At 31.7% G+C, this 24,305-nt stretch overlaps 4 protein-coding genes across 4 annotated transcripts; 3 read left to right on the top strand and 1 right to left on the bottom strand.

Moving 5' to 3' along the window:
* Nucleotides 1–880: 880 nt before the first annotated feature.
* LOC146903035 (transmembrane protein (DUF872)) lies at nucleotides 881–1,861 on the top strand. The gene is made up of 2 exons (XM_085737306.1): nucleotides 881–1,207; nucleotides 1,480–1,861. Exons 1-2 carry the CDS (start codon nucleotides 1,021–1,023, stop codon nucleotides 1,599–1,601), a joined length of 309 nt encoding a protein of 102 aa, XP_085593432.1. The 5' UTR covers nucleotides 881–1,020; the 3' UTR covers nucleotides 1,602–1,861.
* Nucleotides 1,862–4,750: 2,889 nt separating this feature from the next.
* LOC146903034 (uncharacterized) lies at nucleotides 4,751–11,676 on the top strand. Its single transcript, XM_085737304.1, has 3 exons — nucleotides 4,751–5,314; nucleotides 5,785–7,017; nucleotides 10,817–11,676. The coding sequence occupies exons 1-3, from the start codon at nucleotides 4,809–4,811 to the stop codon at nucleotides 11,421–11,423; spliced, it is 2,346 nt and encodes a 781-aa protein (XP_085593430.1). The 5' UTR covers nucleotides 4,751–4,808; the 3' UTR covers nucleotides 11,424–11,676.
* On the bottom strand, nucleotides 11,621–13,501 carry LOC146903033 (uncharacterized). The gene is made up of 2 exons (XM_085737305.1): nucleotides 12,193–13,501; nucleotides 11,621–11,907 (listed from the first exon to the last, which is right to left on the bottom strand). The coding sequence occupies exons 1-2, from the start codon at nucleotides 12,424–12,426 to the stop codon at nucleotides 11,755–11,757; spliced, it is 387 nt and encodes a 128-aa protein (XP_085593431.1). The 5' UTR covers nucleotides 12,427–13,501; the 3' UTR covers nucleotides 11,621–11,754.
* An 8,680-nt stretch (nucleotides 13,502–22,181) lies between these two features.
* Nucleotides 22,182–24,100, top strand: LOC146903032 (homeobox-leucine zipper protein HAT22-like). The gene is made up of 3 exons (XM_085736078.1): nucleotides 22,182–22,919; nucleotides 23,272–23,351; nucleotides 23,608–24,100. Exons 1-3 carry the CDS (start codon nucleotides 22,572–22,574, stop codon nucleotides 23,840–23,842), a joined length of 663 nt encoding a protein of 220 aa, XP_085592204.1. The 5' UTR covers nucleotides 22,182–22,571; the 3' UTR covers nucleotides 23,843–24,100.
* The last annotated feature ends 205 nt before the right edge of the window (nucleotides 24,101–24,305 follow it).

The raw sequence follows: 24,305 nt of genomic DNA, 5'->3' as shown, positions 1-24,305 counted from the left end.
GTTCGACTAGTTTTTTTTTTAATAAAAAAAAGTTCGATTAGTTCTCATACATATACTAATTCAAATGTTAACAATAAATAAATTAATTTTCGTTAATCACATATTTACATATTTTGAGAACAAGCAGAATCCTCAAACTTTCTTTTCATCTAACATTTTTTCATCTTCAGGTTTGTCAAACACCAATTTTATTTTTTCTAATACATATACTTTGATATATATATTTCAACCACTTTCTTCCCTTTCAATCGATTTTTCTCTCATACGCATGGGCCACGAAACAAACCCATGACCACATGTTTAAAGGGACCCAAAACTCTTACCACTTGGACTAATTCATTATTGATTTTGTTACACTTTTTATTCTTGCATTGGACATTCATCTCATCATTTATATTTATTTTTATGATATTATTATAATTGTAAATTTAAATAAATTCAATCTAATATAGTGACACGTGTATTCGTGCACACAAACTTATAAAACTTATTTACTCCATCCGTTTCAAAATGAGTGTCGCTTTAGGCTTTGACACACAGACTAAGAAATAGAATGAAATAATCATTGGATATAACGCTTTTACTAAACTGCCCTTACTTTATAAGAAAAAGACAAAATTAAAGTTGCATTGAAAATTGTGTGAGAGAAAAGTTGGAGAGGGTAAAGTTGGAAGAAAAAAAATTAAAGTTGTATTGAAAATGTAAAGCGACACTCATTTTGAAACAATTTTTTTGGCTAAAGCGACACTCATTTTGAAACGGAGGGAGTAATATCTAACCCGGGCAACAGTGGGTCTCTAAACTAGTATATATATATATATATATATATATATATATATATATATATATATATATATATATATATATATATATATATAGTGTACGGATTCTAAAAAGTGAAACTTGAAGACAAAGTCATAAATCAAAGCAAAAGAAAGCATAAATCAATCAACACACGCATACGATACTTGAATTCATAAAAAACTTGAGCTGAACCTATAATCTGAGAGAGTTCAAAAAATGTACGTAGATCACGCATTCTCGATTTCCGATGAAGACATGATGATGGAAACATCATACACGGCGAATAACAAACCACCGATCAAGGAGATCGCTCTCGCCGTCGCTCTTCTCGTTTTCGGAACCCTAGGTATCATCATCGGTTCTCTCATGGCTTACAATCACGTCGGCGGTGACACTGCTCACGGTAACTTAACATCCACCCCTTTTTCCCTTCAATCGTTCTTTCCTTGATTCAGAATTAAGTTTCTTTTGTTTTTGCTTTGACAATTGATTCAGAAAATTTCTTGGATTGTGATTTATTTATTATTAGAAATTAGAAATTAATAATAAAAAAGATGAATTCAGATGAAAACAATTTCACCAGATAATTCACTAGACTTGAGCATAAGACTAATATTAATTATTTTAGGTTTTGTTGTTGTCTTTGATCAATTTTTGTTATTGAATGATTTATAGGTCTCTTCTTTGCAATACTGGGATCAATCTTGTTCATACCAGGTTTCTACTATACACGGATTGCATATTATGCTTACAAGGGATACAAAGGCTTCTCTTTCTCTAACATACCTCCTGTATAGTTTTCTCCAGTAGCATCCTTATGTATAGATGTTGATCTTCTATGGTTGCCTTTTTTTTATTTGTTCTGCCTTGCGTTGCATCTAATGTATATTTACATTCACTACAAATGCTCTGAACAAATATATTTACAAATTATAGCTGCTAAAATTTTATATTGCTAATTAGAATGAAGAATCAATCTTCCTGAACAAATACATTTACAGCTGATAAGATTTTATACTGCTCTATAGAATGAAGAACCAATCTTCATGCTTTGAAATCTTTTTAGTGTTTTTATTAGCTGATTATGATGGCTCAATTTGCTTTATAACTTTAAGGTAATTTCACTTATGGAATCCACCTCATCTTCCTTTCCCTATAGCAAATGCTGTAAAGAATCTTTGAAAGATGCAAAATTTTGAGCATCTTATTCCTTATTTGATTTTTGGGTTGTTAAAATTCAAGAAACTCATCAACTACGGGTCAGCAACATCATGTCTTTGAATTGAACACCCAAAAACCTGCATTCTACTACTGCATATTGACAATCCGAGCATGTGAATCATATTCCCTGGTAAGGATTGAATATGCACATTTTGTTCAGTTACGGAATTCATATCAATAGGATCAAATTCAGGAGTATTCTGCACATAACTCATAGTTGAAGTCAAATTATTAAATTTGTAGCCTATTCACTTTGTCCACTCTGCCAACTACTGGCATCAAAATTATGTTAAGTTGCCTCTCTCTGACTTATAAAGTTGAGGCTAAGGGGTAATAGTATACTATTTTTTTCCATTTGATAGAAGGGCAATGTTTGAGAGGCCTTTGCACACCTCCTATTCTTATACATCTGTATTGTGTATGCTTGTCATTTAATGGTTCATGCAATGTCTGATTAGGCTCCAATTTAAGCAAAGGCTGTCTACAATACATCAGGCCGGCCCCTGTGTAGGCCTGCAGGGCACTCCCTGTTTCTTTATTCCCAGCAAGTACCTCTGGGGGACCTTAGATTACTATTAAGGAAAGGAAATGCCAATGAGTGCCCCTATGACACTCTTAAAGAACCTTAAATAGTAAGTTTTTTTTTTTTTTTGTTGATAATTTATGCAATCAATCTATTGTAAATTGAAATATTTGACTTTTTTAACAAATAATTCTTAATTTTGAATCCTCAAAGAGTGCCCCTAACGAGACCCATACAGGAAATTGAAAATTTAATATTAGTCTATCTATCGAATCTAGGAAAAAGTATTCTCCCCAATCACATGTGGCGGGATTTCACACCTAATATGTTTCACCTATGCTTTCCGCCATTTTTTCTTCTCAGCGTCAGTACAATCTTGCACGGTATCTTTACTAGTATAAAGTATTTTATCACAAGCCACCACCATCGATAAACATTATACAACTATTAAGATCTCTCAGCCTCTAATCGAACTCCCCTCATCATTCCTACAACATCACTTGAAGAAAATATTGATATTAAATTGGTTGAAATGGTACTTGACATGGTGGCTGGTAGATGCATGTTTATACAAAGCAGGAGTGTGATGTAATAGAGAAAAACTATATAAGCGAAGTTACAAACTGTGTTTGGAGAAGGCTAATGTATGTGGTGGCACTATCCTGAAATTCTTGTGTTTCTTACCTGCTTCTGTTGAAACTGTGAGGAAACAGAAATTAATCTTAATGAAGTTAACCATGGATAGTTTGAAAACCATGGATATCGACAGATACAATACCTGCTCATATCATGTTGAGAACAACAAAAGCAATTTTATACAAAAAATGTGCGCAATATATAGTGGTGGATAGGAACTAGCTGGTTATCCACCCTGCTTTGATCCATGCATTTCATACATGGCCACAAAGCATACGCAAACATATCACTCAGCTGATCAATACTTCACGTACACGAATCAGAATTGTTCATGAACTGGCAACAAAATCATATGATAAATGGTTCAAATTAAAATAAGATACAGTCTTGTAGCTATAACTTATAGGGTCATGTTAACTTGTGCCCTAAGAGCACATATTAAGCAATCTTAAAATAGAAATATTTCATTAATATTTGTGCATTCAACTAATTAAAAGTCAACAAATTAAATGTAATACATGAATTCCAGGGATGTGTCAGAATGAGTTCAAATCAACAAATTTTCAGGGATGTGTCAGAATGAGTTCAAATCAACAAATTTTCACTTCTGAAGTGTGAGAGCTTGATCATTAGGCTCTTTGAAAGAAAAGGGAAAAAAAAAAATCAGATGTAACTTTACCATCCAATGTCACCGAAGCACCAGAACTGTCGTCAACATGCAACTTTACGCATTCATCTTGAGGGTAGATTCACTTAACAATCCGATGATAAATGTGATTCTAAATATTAACACAAGTAATGTCGGTGTGTATGATGTCTACAAAATGAAGGACATTATGAGATATTCCATTGCATATCACCAAGAGTATAATCATTTCTAAAGCGTCAAATCCACCATATAAATACTGCAAACATGTTACTACAAGTCATTTAGATAATGAATAATTTTGATCAATATTTTACAAATTTATTTTTTGTAACATAGAATTAGATATAATGGATCATTTTTTTTTTGAACAAGAAATATTTATTATATTGTAACTCATTTTTAAACCAACTTCACTATAAAGTGTTTATGGACCATTTAACATTAAGTTGGTAGGTCTAAAAATGCTTATGACATCAAACATGACTAGTTAAACACATTTTATTATTATTATTATTATTATTATTATTATTATTATTATTATTATTATTATTATTTAATTCAAGCTTAATTTTAGAGATAAATAATTCATCAACAATATATAAACCAAATAATTGATTAAATTTTTTTCAAATCAAGATCAAATAATATACATATGAACTTCAATTTTGAGGATGGTGAATTTAGACATATTAAATTAACATTAAATGTTCACGTAAACATGTCTTAACTGAATTTGATTTAAAAATAAAATAATATTGTAAAAAATTTAAAACTTAAAAAGACCAATTTATAACAAAAACAATTTAATATTTAAATACACATATAACTTAAAAACATTTTGCCTAAAAAAAAAAATCTCAACTCTCGAATAGTTGCTTTTTGCCCCCCCCCCCCCCCCCCCCCCCCCCCCGGAACGTGCGTTAGCAGAAGAAGAGAACAGAACAGAACAGAGTATCTGCAAGCCAAGCAAGAAGAATGAAGAAGCGTGATGCAGTTGTTGTATCTGACGGCGTTAAAAAAAAGAAAAGGAAACGCTCTTGTTCAACCTCTCAATCCCAACTCTCCAATCATCCCAACACCCTATTCGCTCTGTTACTTGCATCTCTCTCAAACTCAAACTCAAACTCCAACCCCAACCAATCCTTCATCAAAAAATGCTTATTCCAATTTCAATCTTCTCTTCTCCTCTCCAAATCTTCCTCCGTCACACCAATCCTCGCTTTACTTCCAACTCTCCTATCTTCCACACACTCCCCAATCGCACGCCGCGCCGCAGATATCATCGGTGCCGCCTCCCTCGTTTCCCTCGAAATCAACGAAGAAATTGCTTCGGATTCCGAAACCATTAAGGGATTAATCTCGCTTTTGGAGAATCCCGATAGGAAAGTTTTATTCTCTGCTTGCAATGCTGTTTTGGATTTGTCCACCACCGCTTTCGGTCAACATCAACTTCTCAATTTCTTTGCCTTGCACAAACTAATGTAAGCTATATGCTATTGCATTTACTTTTAGCTTCTCTTTAGATTGAATTATTTCAGTTTATTATGTATAAGCTATTTCTACAACAACGGATAAAATGAATTCAAACTGTTTTTGTATAAGCTATATGTTGTTTTTATAAACTATCATAGGGAGCTTATAGAAATAAGTTGACAACAGCTTATGAACATGTCATTAGTCGTTTATGTAAGTAGGTAAGCTTAAATAGGTCAATCCAAACAACTTTTGTTATAGAAATAGCTCTAACATAAACACTTATACGATAAGTTTTTAATTAAGTTATGCTATTAGTGTTTAATTAAGCTGCTTATCCAAACAAAGCCCTAACGTGCAAAGCTTTTATTTCTAACATGCTGTTTTAATTTATCACTGTATAGGAAAAAGTAAACTATTTAAGTAAAATCTTACACTTGAAAATCTGTTGTTTTGGATATATTGAAAATTTCCTTAGGTCTGTGTTTCTTCAGGTTTTTAAGCACGTGCAATCTGTTTGTTTATTGTCTGAGGGAAATCAAAGTTTTCACTCTCTTAAGATTGGGATTAGGGAAGATGAACTATCAGGGGCTTTGCTCAGTGCAATTGTTGTTCTTATCAATGCCTGTAATGTTGAGCAACTACATAATATCCCCGAAAGTGTTTCTGAAGCATTCCTGAGCCTTCTAAAAGAGATAAGGGCAAATGCTACTCATCATTTGGTGATTAGAGGTGATGTGAAATCTAATGTAGAAGGACGTGTTTGTAAGAGTAATGTTGGAGTTAGTGATCTTGCTGAAAGCATCTTTAGGCTTTCCATTAATGCTTCACAACTTAGTGTCTCTTTGCCATTTGAAGTGGTCCAAAGAGGTCTTTTTGGTTCAAGTGGTTCTTGTTTTGAAGATTTTCTCTCAAATTATTGGGAAGTTTCACCTTTTCTTCTAACAAGGACATCGGAGGATCACAACGTGAATGATATGTTTAGCCCATTTATACAATCTTTGAACTGGAACGGGAGTGTTCCTTTCCTACTTCATTCAATCCTTCAAGATCTCGTGTCTTGTTTTCCTATTGCTTCAGAGGAGCAAAACATCCTCAATTTCCTAAATGAGGTAAAAGATAGACTAGGTTGTCGTATAATCTACCAGCAGGATATACGGGTTGTAAAAACCGAGAGCCAATCCAGAAAAGAGACACATTACTTTCATCCGGAATGCCATAAGGAACCTCTGTATTTTACTAATGAAGATGTCTTAAAGTGCGAGCAAGCTTATAAAGAGGGTTATACTGTTGCCCTGCGTGGTCTCGAGTTTCGATATCAGCGCATTGCTTCTATTGCCGATACATTAGCACTTATGTTTGGCCAACCTTCAGTAGGTGCTAATTTATACTTAACACCAGCTAATTCGCAAGGGTTGGCCCGTCACTTTGATGATCACTGTGTATTTGTCTGCCAGATTTTTGGCTCCAAGAAGTGGACAGTATTTTCTCGACCCGGTCAGCTGTTACCTCACTTATACGATAGTCTCTGTGGTTCCGATGTTGACTGTACAAAAGCTGTAAGAAGAGAGTTCTTTCTCAAGGAGGGTGATGTATTGTATATTCCCAGAGGTTTTCCACATGAGGCTTATACAAATTATGGTGTTGAAGATGGTTCTCCTGGATTTTCGTTGCACCTTACACTCAGTATTGAGGTTGAACCTGCTTTTGAGTAAGTAAATGTTAACGTCATTTTTTTTTAATGGTTGCAGTAAGCTTTACTTAAGTTTACCATGGTCCCTTTTCTTTTTCCTTTTTTGTCTATTTTCCTTTTCATATACATTTTAAGTTCTATTACATAAATGCAGTCATATTAGGAAGATACACAAATTAATAAAAAAGGAAAATACATAGTTTTTCATGTTTCATAAACTTTAGACTTTCTGCAACTATGCCATAATTGCATGTGTATGTATTATTCGTAAGTAGAATCGAACTCTAAAGTGAATATTTTTCAATGATAAGGGACTGAGGGAGCTATAGGTAGATAAACAATCAGTGTCTATATTTTGTGTAAATTTCATTCTCGCTCAGGATGTTGGGTGCAAGTATGCAAATCAATTGTATAGAATTTTGAATGGGTATTTTGGCCTTTCCTTTCTATCATGTGATTGATAAAGTAGTTATTGAAATGTAAAGATAAAAGAAAAGGAAAATAATTTACAACATTTTTAAGTCGTTCTGAATCTTTCATGAAGAATTCCTTGATGAAGAATAATGGATAAAACCTGTGTAAAGAAATCAGCAAAAGCTCAGTCATAGTAGTCAATCTTGGATAGCGGCGCGTAGCGGCAAATCCCAAAAGTGGGATAGCGTATAGCGGTATGCCAAAAAGCGGTCACCGATATTTGATGATTTTTTGGACATATTACACTAATAATACTTTAAAGTATAAACAAAATTCTATTTAATATAAAATTAAATATAACACTCAAATCTCATGAAACATTAATAAATCAAAACACCAAAAAAACAAAGGACATAGGAACAAATAAAAAATCATAAAACAAGAGAAACCATAAAACAAATAGTAACAGAGGAAGGAAAAAAAGAACAGAGAAAGAGAGAAGAGATCCCCATGGCGTGTTTATCAATTGGAAGGTAGAAGAGTGTGTTTTGTGGGGCAGGTGAGAAGAGAGAAAGAGTTGAAAAGTGTTAGGGTTTACAAAATCCCCAAAATGCTCTCAAAAAGGTTTTAAAAATAGGGTCAATTTGGAAATTTCCTTCTAAAATCAAATAGCGGCTGAAGCGGCCGCTATCAGCTACGCTCTGCTCCGCCACTATAGCAGCTGAAGCGGCCGATATTTGATTCTGCACCGCTACGATGATTATCGTAGCGGTTTGTCGCCGCTACACGCGGCTGCTATAGCACCGCTATTGACTACTCTGAGCTCAGTTCATAACTGGTTTTGTAGATGTTTGCAGGTCCCTTCGTTTCATGTTGACGAAAATGCTTTTAATTGCAAAACTATGAATTATGGTTTCAGCATAAAACTTTCACATTTGGTGTGCACACAGGCTAGTAACAAGTATTGAGTGTAGTAAATTAGACGGTGTCTGTCCCTGTAGTCAAGCACTTATGTGTAAATCCACTGGAGAAAGGAGACATGCCATGCCAGCAATTGGTCGTTGGATTAAGTGGTCTGTTTCCGGTGCATGTCTTCCATTGACAGTGGATGCTAAATCAATGTGTGGACAGTGGCCGATGTAAAAAATAAGGCTTTTTGTTGCTGAGGATTTTTGAATTTCATGGATTGCTTGAATTTGTTCTGGAAATACTTTCAATTTTCAAAATAGAAAATCAGGAAAGAAAGTACACCGAACATAGGATGGATAATATATATGGAGAATCAGAAAATCCTTCAGAAATATTTTCTGTTAAATTAGTAAATCTTAGTCTTGGCAGTTTCCCCTATCTAGTGTGATTTTGACTTTTCTCTTTTTTCCTAGTCCAATGCTTTGCATTTGTTTACTATAAGTATTATTAATATATTTATGAACATATGGCAAAAGATTAGAGTTGGGGACCAATTTAGTTGGGAGCCACTCTTTTTTATGTCATTTGTTCTTGCCTTATTGAAAAAAAAATAAGTATTATTAATATTACTACAATGGAGATTAGTTTGATTTAATATGATATTACAATATCCTACCTATTACTGATTTAGAGGCTAGCATGTAGATATGCCTAGAAAGAAAATGGCCAATTGGCACCAGTTAGTTCATATTTTAATTCTCACAACATGTGATTTCGCAAATGCTCAGATAATATAATTTCAATTGGCTTAAATATATTGTTAGTCTTTGCAAATATATCACTTTTTGGTTTTAGTCTCAAATTTTTCATTTAAGTTTTTAATCCTTGCAAATATACAACTTTTTTCTTTTGATCCTTGTTATCTTGTTTTAGTTGTTTATTTTGGAATTAGTCTCTGTATTATGTGTGTAATATTCATTTTACTTCTTTTGTACCTCATATAGGGATCAAGTTAAACGTAAACAAATATTTCATGGACTACAACAAAATAACAAGGAACAAAAGATAAAAGTGGTTTATTTGCAAGGATTAAAAAAATAAAATTTACAGGGACTATAAACAAAAAGTTATATATTTGCAGGGAACAAAAGCATGTTTTAATATTTTCCGTTTTTCTTCTCTCAGTGTAAAAATAAATAAGAGATGTTCTGAAAACAAAATTCTACATTGCTCAGTCGACAATCCTATAGACTCCCACAATGTAGTGAACCAAGGTTTGATTCCCAATTGGGAGAAGTACCCACATTTAATGCCCAATATGCCTCAAATGGTATTATCTCTAGTGGAAGGAACCTTTGGGAAACCAAAAAAAAAAAAAAAAAACTAATCATTACATCTTTTTGTGTATTCTTTCCTATCTAGTCAAAGCTCGTCTTTTTTGTCTAATTGGTACTTCTAGGTCCATCAGTCTCTGTATGATGGCCATAATCATGGGCGTACCTCTTGTTCCTTAGCAATTATTTTTCAGATTTTCGTTGATTCCAAGAATTATGAATAAATTTATTTTGGGTCTTGTTAACCAGTGCCCCCGGGGCACTGGTTAAGGAATCCAAAAATAGAATTTTCTGTCTTGGAACTATAAACTGTCACTTTTAATCAAGTAATAATTACATTACTTTTTAACAAAAACTTCCTTCTTTTGGTGCTTAACCAGTGCCCCGGGGGCACTAGTTAACATTCTCCATTTATTTTTAATTTTTTTTCCCTTTAAGTTGTTCTTGTATATAGCTGCTTTAGCACTTATATTGAATGATTAAAAAATCATTTGATAGATGTTTCTTGAATCAGAAAACTGAAACTATGCATGTGGAGTGACCCACTCTAAAATCAATTATTAAAAATTAGACAAGTGTGTCTGCAGGACACCGGGCCAAGCTTTCAGCGACCCATGTTTATGGAAAGCTGATTCATGGACCAGTTTTTATAGTATTTAATCTACCTCAATTATTACCCTACTGATAAGGATGTGTGTAATATTATCAATCTTTCATCTTCGTGCTGGTTTGTTGTCCTCAAGTCCGCATGAAGAGAGTGAAACTTTGACTTACTATGTTTGTTTATGTTATGAGAGATATGTTATGACTAGGTTTCTTTTATTTGGGAAGATTATTTATCCATTACGTCTTCCTATAAATTTATCATTTTTATTTTTCTATTTGATTTTTCTTTTACTTCAATTGTATTTGATTGCTAGATTTATGTTATGTTTGAATTCAATTTGGTAATTGTACTTGCAATTGGGTGAGGCGATTGAAGAGACCTTAAGCATTATAGGGGCGGACAATTTCTTAATGGAGCAACTGCATCACTGCAAATGAAAGATTGAACTGGCTACATAGAGTTCACAATATTGTAGCACATGTTAAAGAAACTTGTTATCTTTATGGTGATTTAGATATCTGGTTTCGCTCATTCTATATCATTATAAATGCAGGTGGGAAGGAGTAGCTCATTTTGCTCTTCATTGCTGGAATGAAAACCAGAGAAGACCGTGTTATGGTTGCATTAATTCTCTGTCTCAAAAACTTGATCTTGTGTCTGTGAATCTTTTACATGTTGCCATTGGGATTATTTGCGCTTCTAATCCTACTTTTCGGAAAGCATGCTTGACTGCTGCAGTTTCCTTGCCGCCAGATGTTTATCATAGGCTTATTCAGAAGCAGAGAACGACTTTTCTCCACTTGATTGACAAAATATGTAATGAATGTAGATTTTCAGAAGTGCTGAGTAACATAGAGGTTGCAATTCAGAAAAATAAAGATCCATTTGAGCAAGTCCGATGGCTTCAGGTTCTTCATATGGAAAAAGAAGCCAGAAGTGGATTCAACACAGAAAAATATTTCAATATTGAAGATTTATGCTCTTTGTGTGCCAAACACAAGGACAAGTTAGAAGCTGCTTTTCTAAATGTGAAGTCTAGGTTTTGTAGTGAGGTGGTATTTGAGGATGTTGTAACTCGTCACATGATGCTTCTTCAGAAATATAAGAAAACAAGAAGACAATATATTAATGGAATGCTTTCACTTCATGATAAATTGTAATACTGTTTTTTTCTTTTCTTAATTTTATTTCAATTTTTCCTTCTTTGGCGAAGAATTACTGGATCATATTCACCTAGTGGAATGCTTGACATCAGTAGCGTCTTAGCGACCAGCTCATCAGTTTTTCTATGTTTCTGTGAACTATATATGGCTTACAAGTTATGTGTCAATGTATTGGTCAAACTAGATGAGCAAAATGAATCATGTAATCAGGTCCAGTGTATAAACAAAACTTTTTTTTTCCCTCTTCCCACACACATTACATTTTATATATTGGTAAGAACTAGAATACATGTCTGCATATTTCACAAATCAAAATTAAATCTGCAGCCTATGGTTTTGGATGCTTAGGAGTTGGATGAGTTGTTACTCCATGATAATCTGTATGATAGACAAGATCATGAGGACTGTAACTGTTGCCAGTAATTTCTAGTGTTGTGAAATCTGCATTAGCAGGAGTGCTTTCCATTGCCTCATCCGATACCTGCATTTTATACATTCATGTTATGAAATGGAAGCAATAAGGAAAGGGGCATGGTGGACCTAAATTTCCTTTAGTCAAGGAAATCACTCATTGAAAGGATATCTGCTGATGAATGAAGATCGTACAACTCGTATTATGATGAAATAGAATATGAGTCAATCGATCTTTAGCAAATGTTTGATATCCATGATTTTTCATGTGCAGTAAATTCAAGGTGTATGAATGCACTAAGGAGGAGCAGTCTTGGAGAGGAAATTCGCTTGATGTATTAGGGGACAAACATACCTGAGTTTCATGTAATTTGTGGTTGTGGTCATGTTCAGGAGCTGACATGCTCAACTTCCTTGCTGGTGTAAAATCTAGAGAATAGCTATAGCTTGTGTGTTGGGAGATGGAATACAAAGAGAGTGTGAGAAAGCAGCATAAAAGAAAGATCGAAGAACTCATCATGTGATGAAAATCAGGTTTGCTACCCATAGGGGAAGTTGTTGCTGCTTCAAACATTATATAGAAGAGCATGGAAAGTGCATCAGAAGGAAGTGATGGAGGGAGAGAGAGAGAGAGAGAAAAAAAAAAGGTGGATGCAATTATTGATCAAGGAGCTGGTAAACATGTTTTGACATGCGTACCCACGGTTCTAGTGGTTATGTTGGACTGTTCTCTCTCTCTGATATTATTATAGTGAAAGATATCTATTTTGATGCCATACGAAACCATACTGCTACATCATCAACTCATGCTTGTCCTTACAATAAAGACAGGTTGTGATATATCATCCTTTGGCTGCTATATCTCAGTGATATCTTACCCTCTCTCAATATAGTTTGTTATTATCTTCAGACATTTGTTTGTTGCTGTGATTTACTTAAGGCGTATCCTCTTAGCTCGGAATCTCCCATCCTTTCAACCACTGCATACCTCAATTATATTTCATTTTTAGTTGGAAGAAGTGTTCAGCAACTAACAATCATTTTGACCAAACAAATGTTTTGACCAATTATAAAGACATGTTTTGACCGACTTGCACTTGCTATGCTAACTCGATTCTATTTGGTGTAGAAAGGAATATTTGGCTTCGAACAATTGATTCAGTGTATCTTTGGGTACACGATAGGTTTGACAAAATCACTATCAATGTAATTTTGTTGAAGTTACAAAGTACAGTAACTATGCCAAACTCATCATCAATCCAAATATGCACTCAGTTTACCTAAAGCAAGTAACTGGAAAGTACTAGTGAAGTGACTGCATAGTTGTTAAATTTGGATGCAGAATCCAATTGTATCCACTTACATATATTTTATATCTAATATCTTTGCAGCTAGTTTTATACAATGTCAAGAACCAAACTAACTCAAGAGGTCAAGCTTGTGAATGATTTCAGTCACTGAGGGGCTCGCGATTACCAATGCAAGTAAAGTAAATCACAATCTTCTATTGACAATTATGTCTAGATTGAGGAGCAAGATTGATCATGTTTATGTCTTTAAGTTTTTGTCAATGTGCCCCATTTGAATACCGAAAGGGATTGGGGTAACAAGACATCTCAAATGTTATTAGTAACAACATGAATGAAATGACATGGGAACACTTCCACTGATTTGATGGATACATTACAAATTAAAGTTGAATCAAAATGGAAGCTCTGAATAAATGTATGATAAGGAAACAGAAACCACCTGTTTTGACCTCCTTTTTTTCTAATTTATGACATTCCATAATTTTTTTAGTGAATTGATAAATTGTTCCTTAAAATGGTAAGAACGAGTAAAAATAGTTGTCTACTTTTTTGAATTGACAAATATATCCTAAGAGTGTAATACATCCTTCAAAATGACCATTGTATTAACTATTTTTGTTAAAGACTACGGCATGATAGGTTAAGTGAACAAGTCATACTTCATGTTGATTCCACGTCAATATCATCTCACCGGCAACTAATGTATCTATGCAATTTAGATAATCTTGGTGAAAATTTGTCGGCAATTGCAATTATATATGGACTAATTACTTTATATATGGACTAATTATTGACAAATTAGTTTGCGAGATGTATACATTTTATAAACAAATTAGCCCCTGATGATGTGACATTCATGTGCGATCAATGTAGGCGACATTTTTAGTTAATGTGTCATGTTATGTTGTAGACTTTAACGGTAAGAGTTAATGGACGACTATTTTGACTAACACTTTATAATTTTAAAGGGTGTATTTGCCAGTTTTTAAGTATAAAGGACTATTTTGATTGATGCTTACAATTATAAAGATCAATTTACCTATTTACTCCATATTGTTTTTACTAGGAATGTAACCCTCAATCTAAGGAATGAACACTTTTCCACACCATTTCAAGATTGAAAGATGAAACAGAAACATCAAAACATAAATTTGGACAGTTTGGGTCTACACCACATGGACCAAATTAACAGTCGATTACCTAACATGGTCTGAGGATGGGAAAGTGGCAACAACACACGAGCCCTCATGGCCCAAAGTTTGCTAATCAACTAGCAAAATATCAGGATGACCTATCTATCTTATTTCCGTAGGCAAGGGCCATACACTAATAGCAAGATTACTTTTGGACGCTAATAATAAAAACAAGGTTACGTGACTGTTTCATTCTCTATAAATAAGAGACAATATTTGTCAAAAAAAAAAAGAAGAAAAAAAGAGAGACTAAATTTGCATTTGATAACACAATCGTAAAACATTACCGCTTCTGATTTTAGTCTACGATGATTGGACCGGTCACTAAGTATGACAACAAAACCCGCATTCATGTGTACCCGAATCAAAGTTAATTTGACGGTTTTTTCCACTTTGATTGAGTTTGAGTTTTTCCCGATTTCAAAACACTGGTACGGGACGGGTAACGAGGATATACGTATCCACCCCACCCCAGACTCATACCCGTCCCAATTGTAAAAAATCAATTATTATCCCTTTTATACAAATAGAAACTCAAATCCTACCTAAATCATTTCACTCATACGGTCAGTCTCAGTTTGTCAAACGACACTCACTTCTATGATTTCTATCTCTTCTCCTTCCACATCTCACACCCTCGATCTCTCTTCTCCATCACCATAGTCATTGATCGCCATCATCTCTTTACAGGATAATGTATTACAACATTGCGTCTGGATGAAAAATACTTCTTTTTTTATTTAAAAAAAAAATTATGCACTGCGGCGATACCCAAACCCGTCAGGTACGGGGTGAAATTCAATTTCTAATTCATATTGAGTATGGGCAGAGTAACGTGTAAATATATGGAAGTAGAGTATGAGAACGAGGAAGATAAAACTCGTCCTTACCCAACCCCATTGTCATGCCTAAAGAAGAAGAAAAAACAATAATCAAAGCTCTAAAATGTCGTAGTGTCATCATATCATATCATATATACAAAATGTTGGGATGGGAGGGTTATTTCTTTATATATGCAATGAGCTAGTTAGCAATAGCATTACTAGCTCGGCACTATTTTGGCTGCCATACCCTTTCTATAATGAAAGCATCATTGGTTGGTAGAGAGGTGGCTGTGCCGCCAGCTGCTAACAAACCATTGCTGCTATATATCTTTACACTTGATAGAACTATAGGTTGCAATAGATTATAGCTGGCTTTTAAGTTTTAACGTATGGTTTTTTTTGGTGTGAACTGGGTCCTCCACGTCTATCTGTTGAGATTGATGCCTGAAGTGGGATAAGATCAATGAGTGGCAAATTTCACTATATAATTATAATTTTTTATAACTTTTAATATTATTATTAGTAGCATGCAGACATACATACATTGTCAATCCACTTTTTTCGAATAAGATACGTAGATGACTTTCATCGTAGCAAAAATTTAATTGTAATTTTTGGATTATATTAAAAAAAAGTATATATTATGATGTAATTCTTTTATCACATTTTCACATCATATTGCTGCATTATATATATCTTTTAAAATCATGTAAATCAATTAGTCATTCTCTCAATATATATATTTTTTTTCATTTTCATGTCTCATTACCTTTACAATTATATCATATTTATTTAAAACTACTTAAATTAGCTATCGTGTTTTTTTAATGTAATCAAACAGATTGGTGTATTCTCTAGACTACCAATTTTCTTCATTTAACTTTCTACGTGATTTTGTTTTACAAGAACATACATTGAATGATATTTTTGAAATAATAATAATAATAATATCAAATATATTTTTGTTTGTTCAAAAAAAAAAAATCAAATATATTCTTTTTATTATTGAGGAGGAATATAGTAAATTTTGTTGAAGTTTACTTATATATTAAGTCCTTCTTCATTGTGTCAAAAAAAAACGCGTCACTTATTTTTTGCTAAATTGAAACAAAGAGGGTGTAGGTTAGAATTTTAATCGAATAAATGTATTAATTGCATATGTATATTTTTTTTCATAAATAAAATTAATGATTATTTTTGTCCCGCGAACACAACTCAATTGTTAGAGACATCATATTATATATACAAGTGTCACAGTTTGAACTCCAAATTCCCTGCTTATTTACCTTAAAGGTAAATTTATAGTCGCTGAACTATTCGATAAAAAAATCAATTATTAAAACTAGGTAGGTTTTGTGAATGGGGACAACTAAGACATATGACCACACATAGTTATGACGGTTTAATGAAAATTTCTACATGATAAACATATTGTGTATTTATTAATGATTGAATTGATCATCCTATACCTTAATTTAATTCTTTATTTTAAAGTGGTCTCAGAACTATAAAAAAAAAAAAAAAAAAAAAACGTCTCAATGTGAACTTTATGTATTCTGCCGTTACATATTTTAATCCTCTCCATCAATTTTTGACCTTAAATGTCTAAGTTGGACCAATGAAGGACCACCATATATTGATTCCGTCATTGTGTCAAAAAGAATACATCACTTAATTTTGTTAAAATTTACCTATATTGATTCTGTCATTGTGTCAAAAAGAATACATAACTTTTTTTTCTATATTAAAGTAAAGAAGATGTTGGTTAATTTTGTATCATAGACCTTATTATTATTTTTTAATTTTAATTGTTTGATCTTTTTTAAACAGACAATCGTTGAATCATGCAGCTCTATTATATCCTTCAGTGAACCACCAATATCTATTTTTTCCCCTTTTATTCATCTTCTTCCCTCATTTTCTTTATCATCTTCATCATCATGCCCAAAAAAATAAATAGCAACAACAATTAAAAAAAATCAATGATTCATTCATAATTCTCCTAATATCCCAAAAATCAATTACTCGCTGTTCTCTCACTTAAAAAAAAATCATCTCATTTTCTCATTATTTTTTATATCATATTACATCATTTAAATCACTCATATTTGTTATCTATTCTCTCAATATATATATTTTGGGTGGTGCTGTTTGCATCCCTTTTAGAAAGGAAAAAATTCTCACAATATAAAAGTTTGTATAGTCATATTATTTTTCCGCTACTTCAAAAAAGTTTAAATATTGTAAATTGATAATTTACTCTATGAAAATAAAAATTTATTTCATCGTGGAAATTTTCAGTTGTCATTTCACATTAAATTTAAATTTACACCAGAATACATCATTGTGTCAAAAAGAATGCATCACTTAATTTTGTCAAAATTTACCTATACTGATTCCGTCATTGTGTCAAAAAGAATACATAACTTTTTTTTCTATATTAAAGTAAAGAAGATGTTGGTTAGTATTTTCATAGAATTAGTAGTAATTATTATATTTGTACATTTTTTCATAAACAAAATTAGTGATTATTTTTTTTAGTAAAATCAATTATTAAGAAACTACAATTTTTTAGTGTAAGTTTTGTGAATGGGGACTACTAAGACTAGATGACCAAAAGTTTAATGTGAAATTCTCACATGATAAACATATCGTGTGTAATTATTAATTTAGGTTTAAATATACTTCCTCCGATCTTAATTATAAGCAAAAGTTAACTTTTTAGATTTATTCAATAACTAATATATTGGCTTTGTAAATAATACAGTACAAGCCAAATACATTAGTTATTAAATAAATTTAAAAACCTAACTTTTACGGATAATTGAGACTGGAGGGAGTAATTTTGATTTCTTATTTTACTTTTTTTACTATATTGGTCCCTGATTATATCCATGAGTTTGGTCCCTCGATCGGTTTTTAAAATATTTGACATTTTTGTCACCCATGTATTAGGGTTGATTATTTATTTTTTTTAAGGAAGGGTTGATTATTTTATTAGGTAATTAAGTTAAACACATATGTACCGATTAATGTTCTTTTTGGATATAATGTTTTGAGTTTTCTTTTATGGATATAAGGATTTGCGACACTGTTTAAGATAGTATATGGAAATAACTTATGCCATGTTTATAAGTTGTTTTTATCTTAATTATTTTTTTAAATTCTCCAAGATAGTTTATGAACCATTTAATTTGATCTTTGTTATAAACTAGCATTTCGTCTGGTGTAGTTCATGTGAAAATCAGTATTGGTGGTTGTGAAATACAGTGAGAACTAACAGAGCAATTTCATTTTAGTATGGGCATTATTGGTCCCTGAAGTGATACAATGACAAACCTGGTCTATATAATTAAGATCCTCATCTTAGTGTGGTGGGAGCTCTTCCAACATCACTGCTTCCAAAGGTGTTTGAAGTCCCATAGTAGCTCATGACTTCGAGATTTTGCGGCAATTTGTTTAGAAAGGAAATGATGTTGGAGCCAATGGACCTCGATTTTATACCGACGAGGAATAGAGAACGATAGTTATCAATTAATTAAAGAATTGTTATGTTGTTATGGAAGAGCCTTTTATTGTGGTGGTATCTAAGGCACAAATAAAAATGCAGAAGGGTTTTTAGATTCATAATAACCACTCTAGAGGTAGGCTACGAGATTGATTTGAGGTCTCTCGGGTTACTTTTCTTGTTCTTTTTCTTTTGGTTTGTTTTGTTTTTTGCTTTCTTGTTATTTTCTCGTGTTTGGGTTTGGCTTTCATCCCTTAATTTTTATTTTGCTTTTATCGTTTGAGAATGTTTTGGTATATGCCCCCCTTCTTCTTTTGTTCTTGTCTACTTTATATATATGTATATGTTGCAGACGATTTTGTAAATTTGATGAGATAAATTCTCAACATTTGTGGGAGAAAATTTTCACCTTAAAAGTCGACTCTGTATATTTGAGTTACTCTCAACCTTAATTCTAAAAGATATTATACAAAAAATAAATAATTTTATTATTTTTTTTAATATGTGCAAACGATTCTACAAAATACTTCTTTGACACAAAATTTGCATCAATATCAAATGTATATACAAATTTTGACTTTTATTTTATTTGTTCTCCCTCGTAGATTACAACACCACACATATCTGAGTTGCATTTTATACAACCGGATATGATATCTAACATTTTTATCTTTAAATAACACACATCGTAATCCTAAAACAACAGGTAAAAAAAGAAATGGTAGATCCTTTAAAAAAAGGTAGATTATATTTTTTTTTTTTAAAGGTAGGTTATATGAATGGGTGTTATATTTAAATAACACACCTCGAAATCCTAAAACAAAAAGTAAAAAAAGAAGGGTATCACTTAGGATACTAGTTAAGGATTCAAGAATAAAAATAAGTGATAAGTTTTATGTAAGAAAAAAATTACTTTTTAAAGTTCAATGCATTAAATGCAACATTTTCAAGACAAAGTTTCTTCTTTTGATTTCTCGGGCACTTGTTAGCATTTTCCAAAAAAGAAATGGTAGATTATATGAATGGGGTGTTGTAATTCCAAAAATGGAAAAAAATGGAAATGTTGTAAAACTAAAAATGGAAAAAATTGAAAGTTACTCCCTCTGTTCCTTTTTAATTGTCACATTTTGACTTTTTACACAAACCAAGACAACAAATACTTTTACTACTTTTGATACAATAATTTATCTTTTTCCTATAATAACCTTAATCATTTAATACTTCATTTCATACATTTCTCTCTCTGCAATAAATATATAGGGGTAATATAGGTAAAGCCACATTTAATGATACTTTGAAATTTGAAAACGACAGTTAATTAGGAACAAAAATTTTATGCAAAAGTGACAATTATAAAGGAACGGAGGGAGTAGCTTCTTGTTTTGCCGTAACAGGTAGGAATAAACAACATTTTAGATTCTTGTCGAGTTGTCGTTTGTTAATGCACATGTGTGTTGCAACTTGCATGTTACAAGTAGCTGCATAATTATATGATTAAAGCATTTGCTTGAGTGTAGTGGGGATCAGTCTCTTCAATTCCACCCTCTTAGAGTGGCAACATATAGAGAACAAATTAATACATGCATTTCAATGTTAACACCATGCAACAGTTTACCTTTGCCTTAGGTAATACTAGTACCATTCATTTCATCACATTTTAGCCGTTTCTTGAATAATTGGCTGTTGACAATTAGAAACTCTATAATTAATTGATCATTAGTGTGGTCCAACCTCAATAATTACCAATTGTGTAACAGCCCGTAATTTTTGTAGTAATTTTCATTGAGAACAAGCTTATTCTAGGGGAAACTATATTTACCACTGATTAATTTTAAACTAACAAATCATTGAAAAAAAAATACACATAAACAAACCAATGTTAGGTCATAAGCTAAAATCAACGATGTCCTGGAAAAAAATATTTTTTGATTCGAATAAAGGAAAAAAAGACTTATTATCTACATCATTTGAAACTGAGAGTAATAGTAAAAGACTAAAATCAATGGCAAAGATGTTTCCTGCAACATTAGCCAAGTACGGATCTGTTTTAGGAATGTAATGAATTTTTTTCAGTTTGGGACGTCTAGGTCAACTAAACAGTTGCTACGTCATTGCCACAAAATTTAGGCCAATCTAATTTTCTAAAATGCCCTTAGATCATAGTACCACAAAATTCTATAGGAAATTGCTTTCCATTATATGGGAAATCAATAATCATCAAATTACATGTTTATTAATTCTATGCAGTTCGAGGAGTGCATCTAACATTTGGAGTTAATCCTTTGGTTTTAAGGGGAAAGACCCTCATAATCTGGTGTTCGGCCATAACATAACATAGTCTGGCTAAAAATTGTGTCACTAAGAAGACATAATTCAAAAGCAGACATTTACACTTTTTTAAAGTTAAATTTTAATAAAACATCACACTTCTTCCCTTTTTAACAAGACAAAGTGTAATATATTAACCTCAAAAAAGTTCTACCTAGTGTGAAAAGTGCACAAATAGAACTCAAAGTTACATACAATACCACAACAAAGAAACTAACAAAGCACATAAGCTAAGTGGCTAAATTAACGGATTCACCCACCAATGATTAAGGTCAAAATCTATAACATTGGACTTTTAGTTTTCAACCATGAAAAAGATAATAGCTTAATCCTTCAAAAAAAAAAATAGCTTAACTTTATCAAAGATATAAACAAGCGATACTTCATTTTGTCAGAAATAGATATTGTTCTGTTCCCTCCAAATAACCCAAACAGAAACAAACTAAATAACATGAAGAGAATTTTTTATTATTATATTATAAATCCACCTTTTATTTAAAATAGTAAGACACGTCGTATGGACCTCTTAAATAAAAAGTAAATAATATTATTTTCAATTATTCTTAAAATTTATATATAACTTACCACTTTTCAATTATATTATAAATCCACCCCTCAAAAAAAAATTATATTATAAATCCACTTTTTACTTAAAATATATAAATCCACTTTTAACTTAAAATAGTAAGACACATCATATGAACCTCTTAAATAAAATAGTTAATAATATTATTTTCAAATATTCTTAGAAGTAATTAATATTTTTTTTTGAAGAAAGAAGTAATTAATATTTTTTTGAAGTAATTATTATTTTTTTTTGAAGAAAGAAGTAATTAATATTTATTTACCGATACATAACTAATTTTTATTTATACAAAATTTAGTTGATTTTTCTAAAGTATTTCATATATTTAATATATTAATTTTTGATCAGATAGAAATTAATAATAGACCATTGATAAAATAATAATGATTTCTGTTTATAAAAAAGGACAACGTAACTAAAAAAGAATTCATCGTAAAACAAGCTTAAGAAAAATTGAAGGGCTACCTTTGTTCATTTAGGCCGATCATAAGGTAAGACGTGACGTATATTGAATATTGAATATATGAAACAAAGGAATAATCATAAGATATGATAGGAAATAAAAATGATTAAAAAACCAAAATTGTCAAATACTATCATGATTAAGAAAAGTTTTCCAAACGGAGTCATAAGTCAAGTCTAACGCATGGTCTTACTTCTCCTCTCCCATTTTATTATATATCATTATTAATAATTAGTATCATATAGTATAACCACTCCATATATATAAATGTAACACTAATATTATTATTATTATTATTTGTTTGTGATGAAAACAACAACTCGTCAAAAAAACTGATTGAGATTGAATGATCTACAAGACCATGACCAAAGCCAACAATAAAATCTGTATTAAATCCACCTTAGCCCTTCCCATAAAATCCCAACTTTCCCAATAATATTTATTTGACTAAATCATACTATCATTTTCCAACACCCTTCTTTTTTACTCTTCTTTCTCTTTTCTCAACCAACTATTGTAGCCATGGAAAGTGATGAAGAATGCAATACAGGTTTATGTCTAGGTCTTGGAATAGGTGCAACAAAGGTGAAGAAGCAGAAATTAGTGAATAAATCTGTGATGGCACCTTGTTTTGACCTAGCTTTTGAGCTTTGTCCAAAAGGAGAACCTATGAACGTACACAACAACAACAACAACAGCAAAGGTGAAAGATTCAATTTGGAGAGACACCAATATTATCAAAATGTAACGTGTAGCACTGATTCTGATAACACCAACAACAACAACGATCGTAGAAAGAAACTGAGGCTAACAAAGGAGCAATCATCCATGCTTGAGAGCACCTTCAAGCTCCATAACACTCTTAATCCGGTATCCATTCATTCATTCATACCAAAAATTCTCTATAATATGTATTAGCATATATGTAACATAATCTGTCATATTGTGTATGTATAAGGTTGTAGAACTTTAATAAACTGAATTATATTATTATTATTATTATTATTATTATTATTATTATTATTATTATTATTATTATTATTATTATTATTATTATTATTATTATTATTATTATTATTATTATTATTATTATTTAATGGCAAATTGAAAAACAAATTATTGTCTATTTACTATTTCTTTTTTGTTCAACTATAATTAGTTTTTCTAGATGACAAGGGTAGAAATGAGTTTATGCGTTGGTTTTGGTTTCATATATATGCAGGTTCAGAAAATAGCACTTGCTGACCAATTGAGGTTAAAGACAAGACAAATTGAGGTTTGGTTTCAGAACAGGAGAGCAAGGTACGTTAATTAATTTATGTGTTCAGATATTTCATTGATCTTATAACTATGTTGTTACTTTTGTCTAGCATTAATTTTTCTTCATATTATCTGGGTTTCGTAACTGAATATATATCACCTATTTAATTTTAGTATTTATTTATGTTGTTGACTAAGCTATATGTTGATATCGATTGCGGAATAGTACGTAGTAGTATTATATATTTAATTTCCATTAGCTTATAAATAAATTGTTGTATTTATTTATATAACACAGGACTAAGCTGAAGCAGATAGAGGTGGATTATGAGTTGTTGAAAAAACATTGTCAAAATCTAAGTGATGAGAACAAAAGATTAAAGAAGGAATTGCAGGAACTCAAAGTTGTTGGACAATTTCCGTTATGCCCTCAACGTTCATCATCAAAACCAGTGGTGACTCATAGTACTGTGTGCTCTTCTTGTGAGCAGAAACCGTTGAAGCATAATGAAGATCACAGTAATAATTTATAATTTATTATTAATTGGTGGTTAATTAAATTAGAATTAGAGGTGGGAAATTGATAATACTTGGATATTAGATTGCTTTGTTACAGAAGGCTAGCAAATAATCAGGAAAAAAAATGAAAACACGTGTATCCCAAATTCCTCATATTAGGTATATGAAATTGGGACGTTGGTTAGACACGTGTAGTTTAATTAATTTATTTATTATTAGGTGCCTCTCTTATTAATTCAATATATCAAAAATATTAACTCACCATTTCTTTATATTTTTTTGATTGGACTCACCATTTCTTATAATTGTTATATTATTTGATTTAATGAAGCTATATATGCTATTTAGTCAGTACAGATAAGGAATAAGTGTTTGGATGGTTGAAATTCAAAGAGATTGATCAAACAATTCCCTAAGTAACAAGATTAAATTGTTGGAATAATGAATCTGATCTAGCTATATAGATAGGATTTTGTA

The sequence above is a fragment of the Medicago sativa genome, chromosome 8 (genome assembly GCF_051527215.1).
Source record: "Medicago sativa cultivar Bolivia chromosome 8, Bolivia_mono, whole genome shotgun sequence".
NCBI classification, from domain to species: Eukaryota; Viridiplantae; Streptophyta; class Magnoliopsida; order Fabales; family Fabaceae; genus Medicago; species Medicago sativa.
The sequence above is the reverse complement of the archived record's forward strand: the minus strand, read 5'-3'. Positions and strand labels throughout refer to the sequence as shown.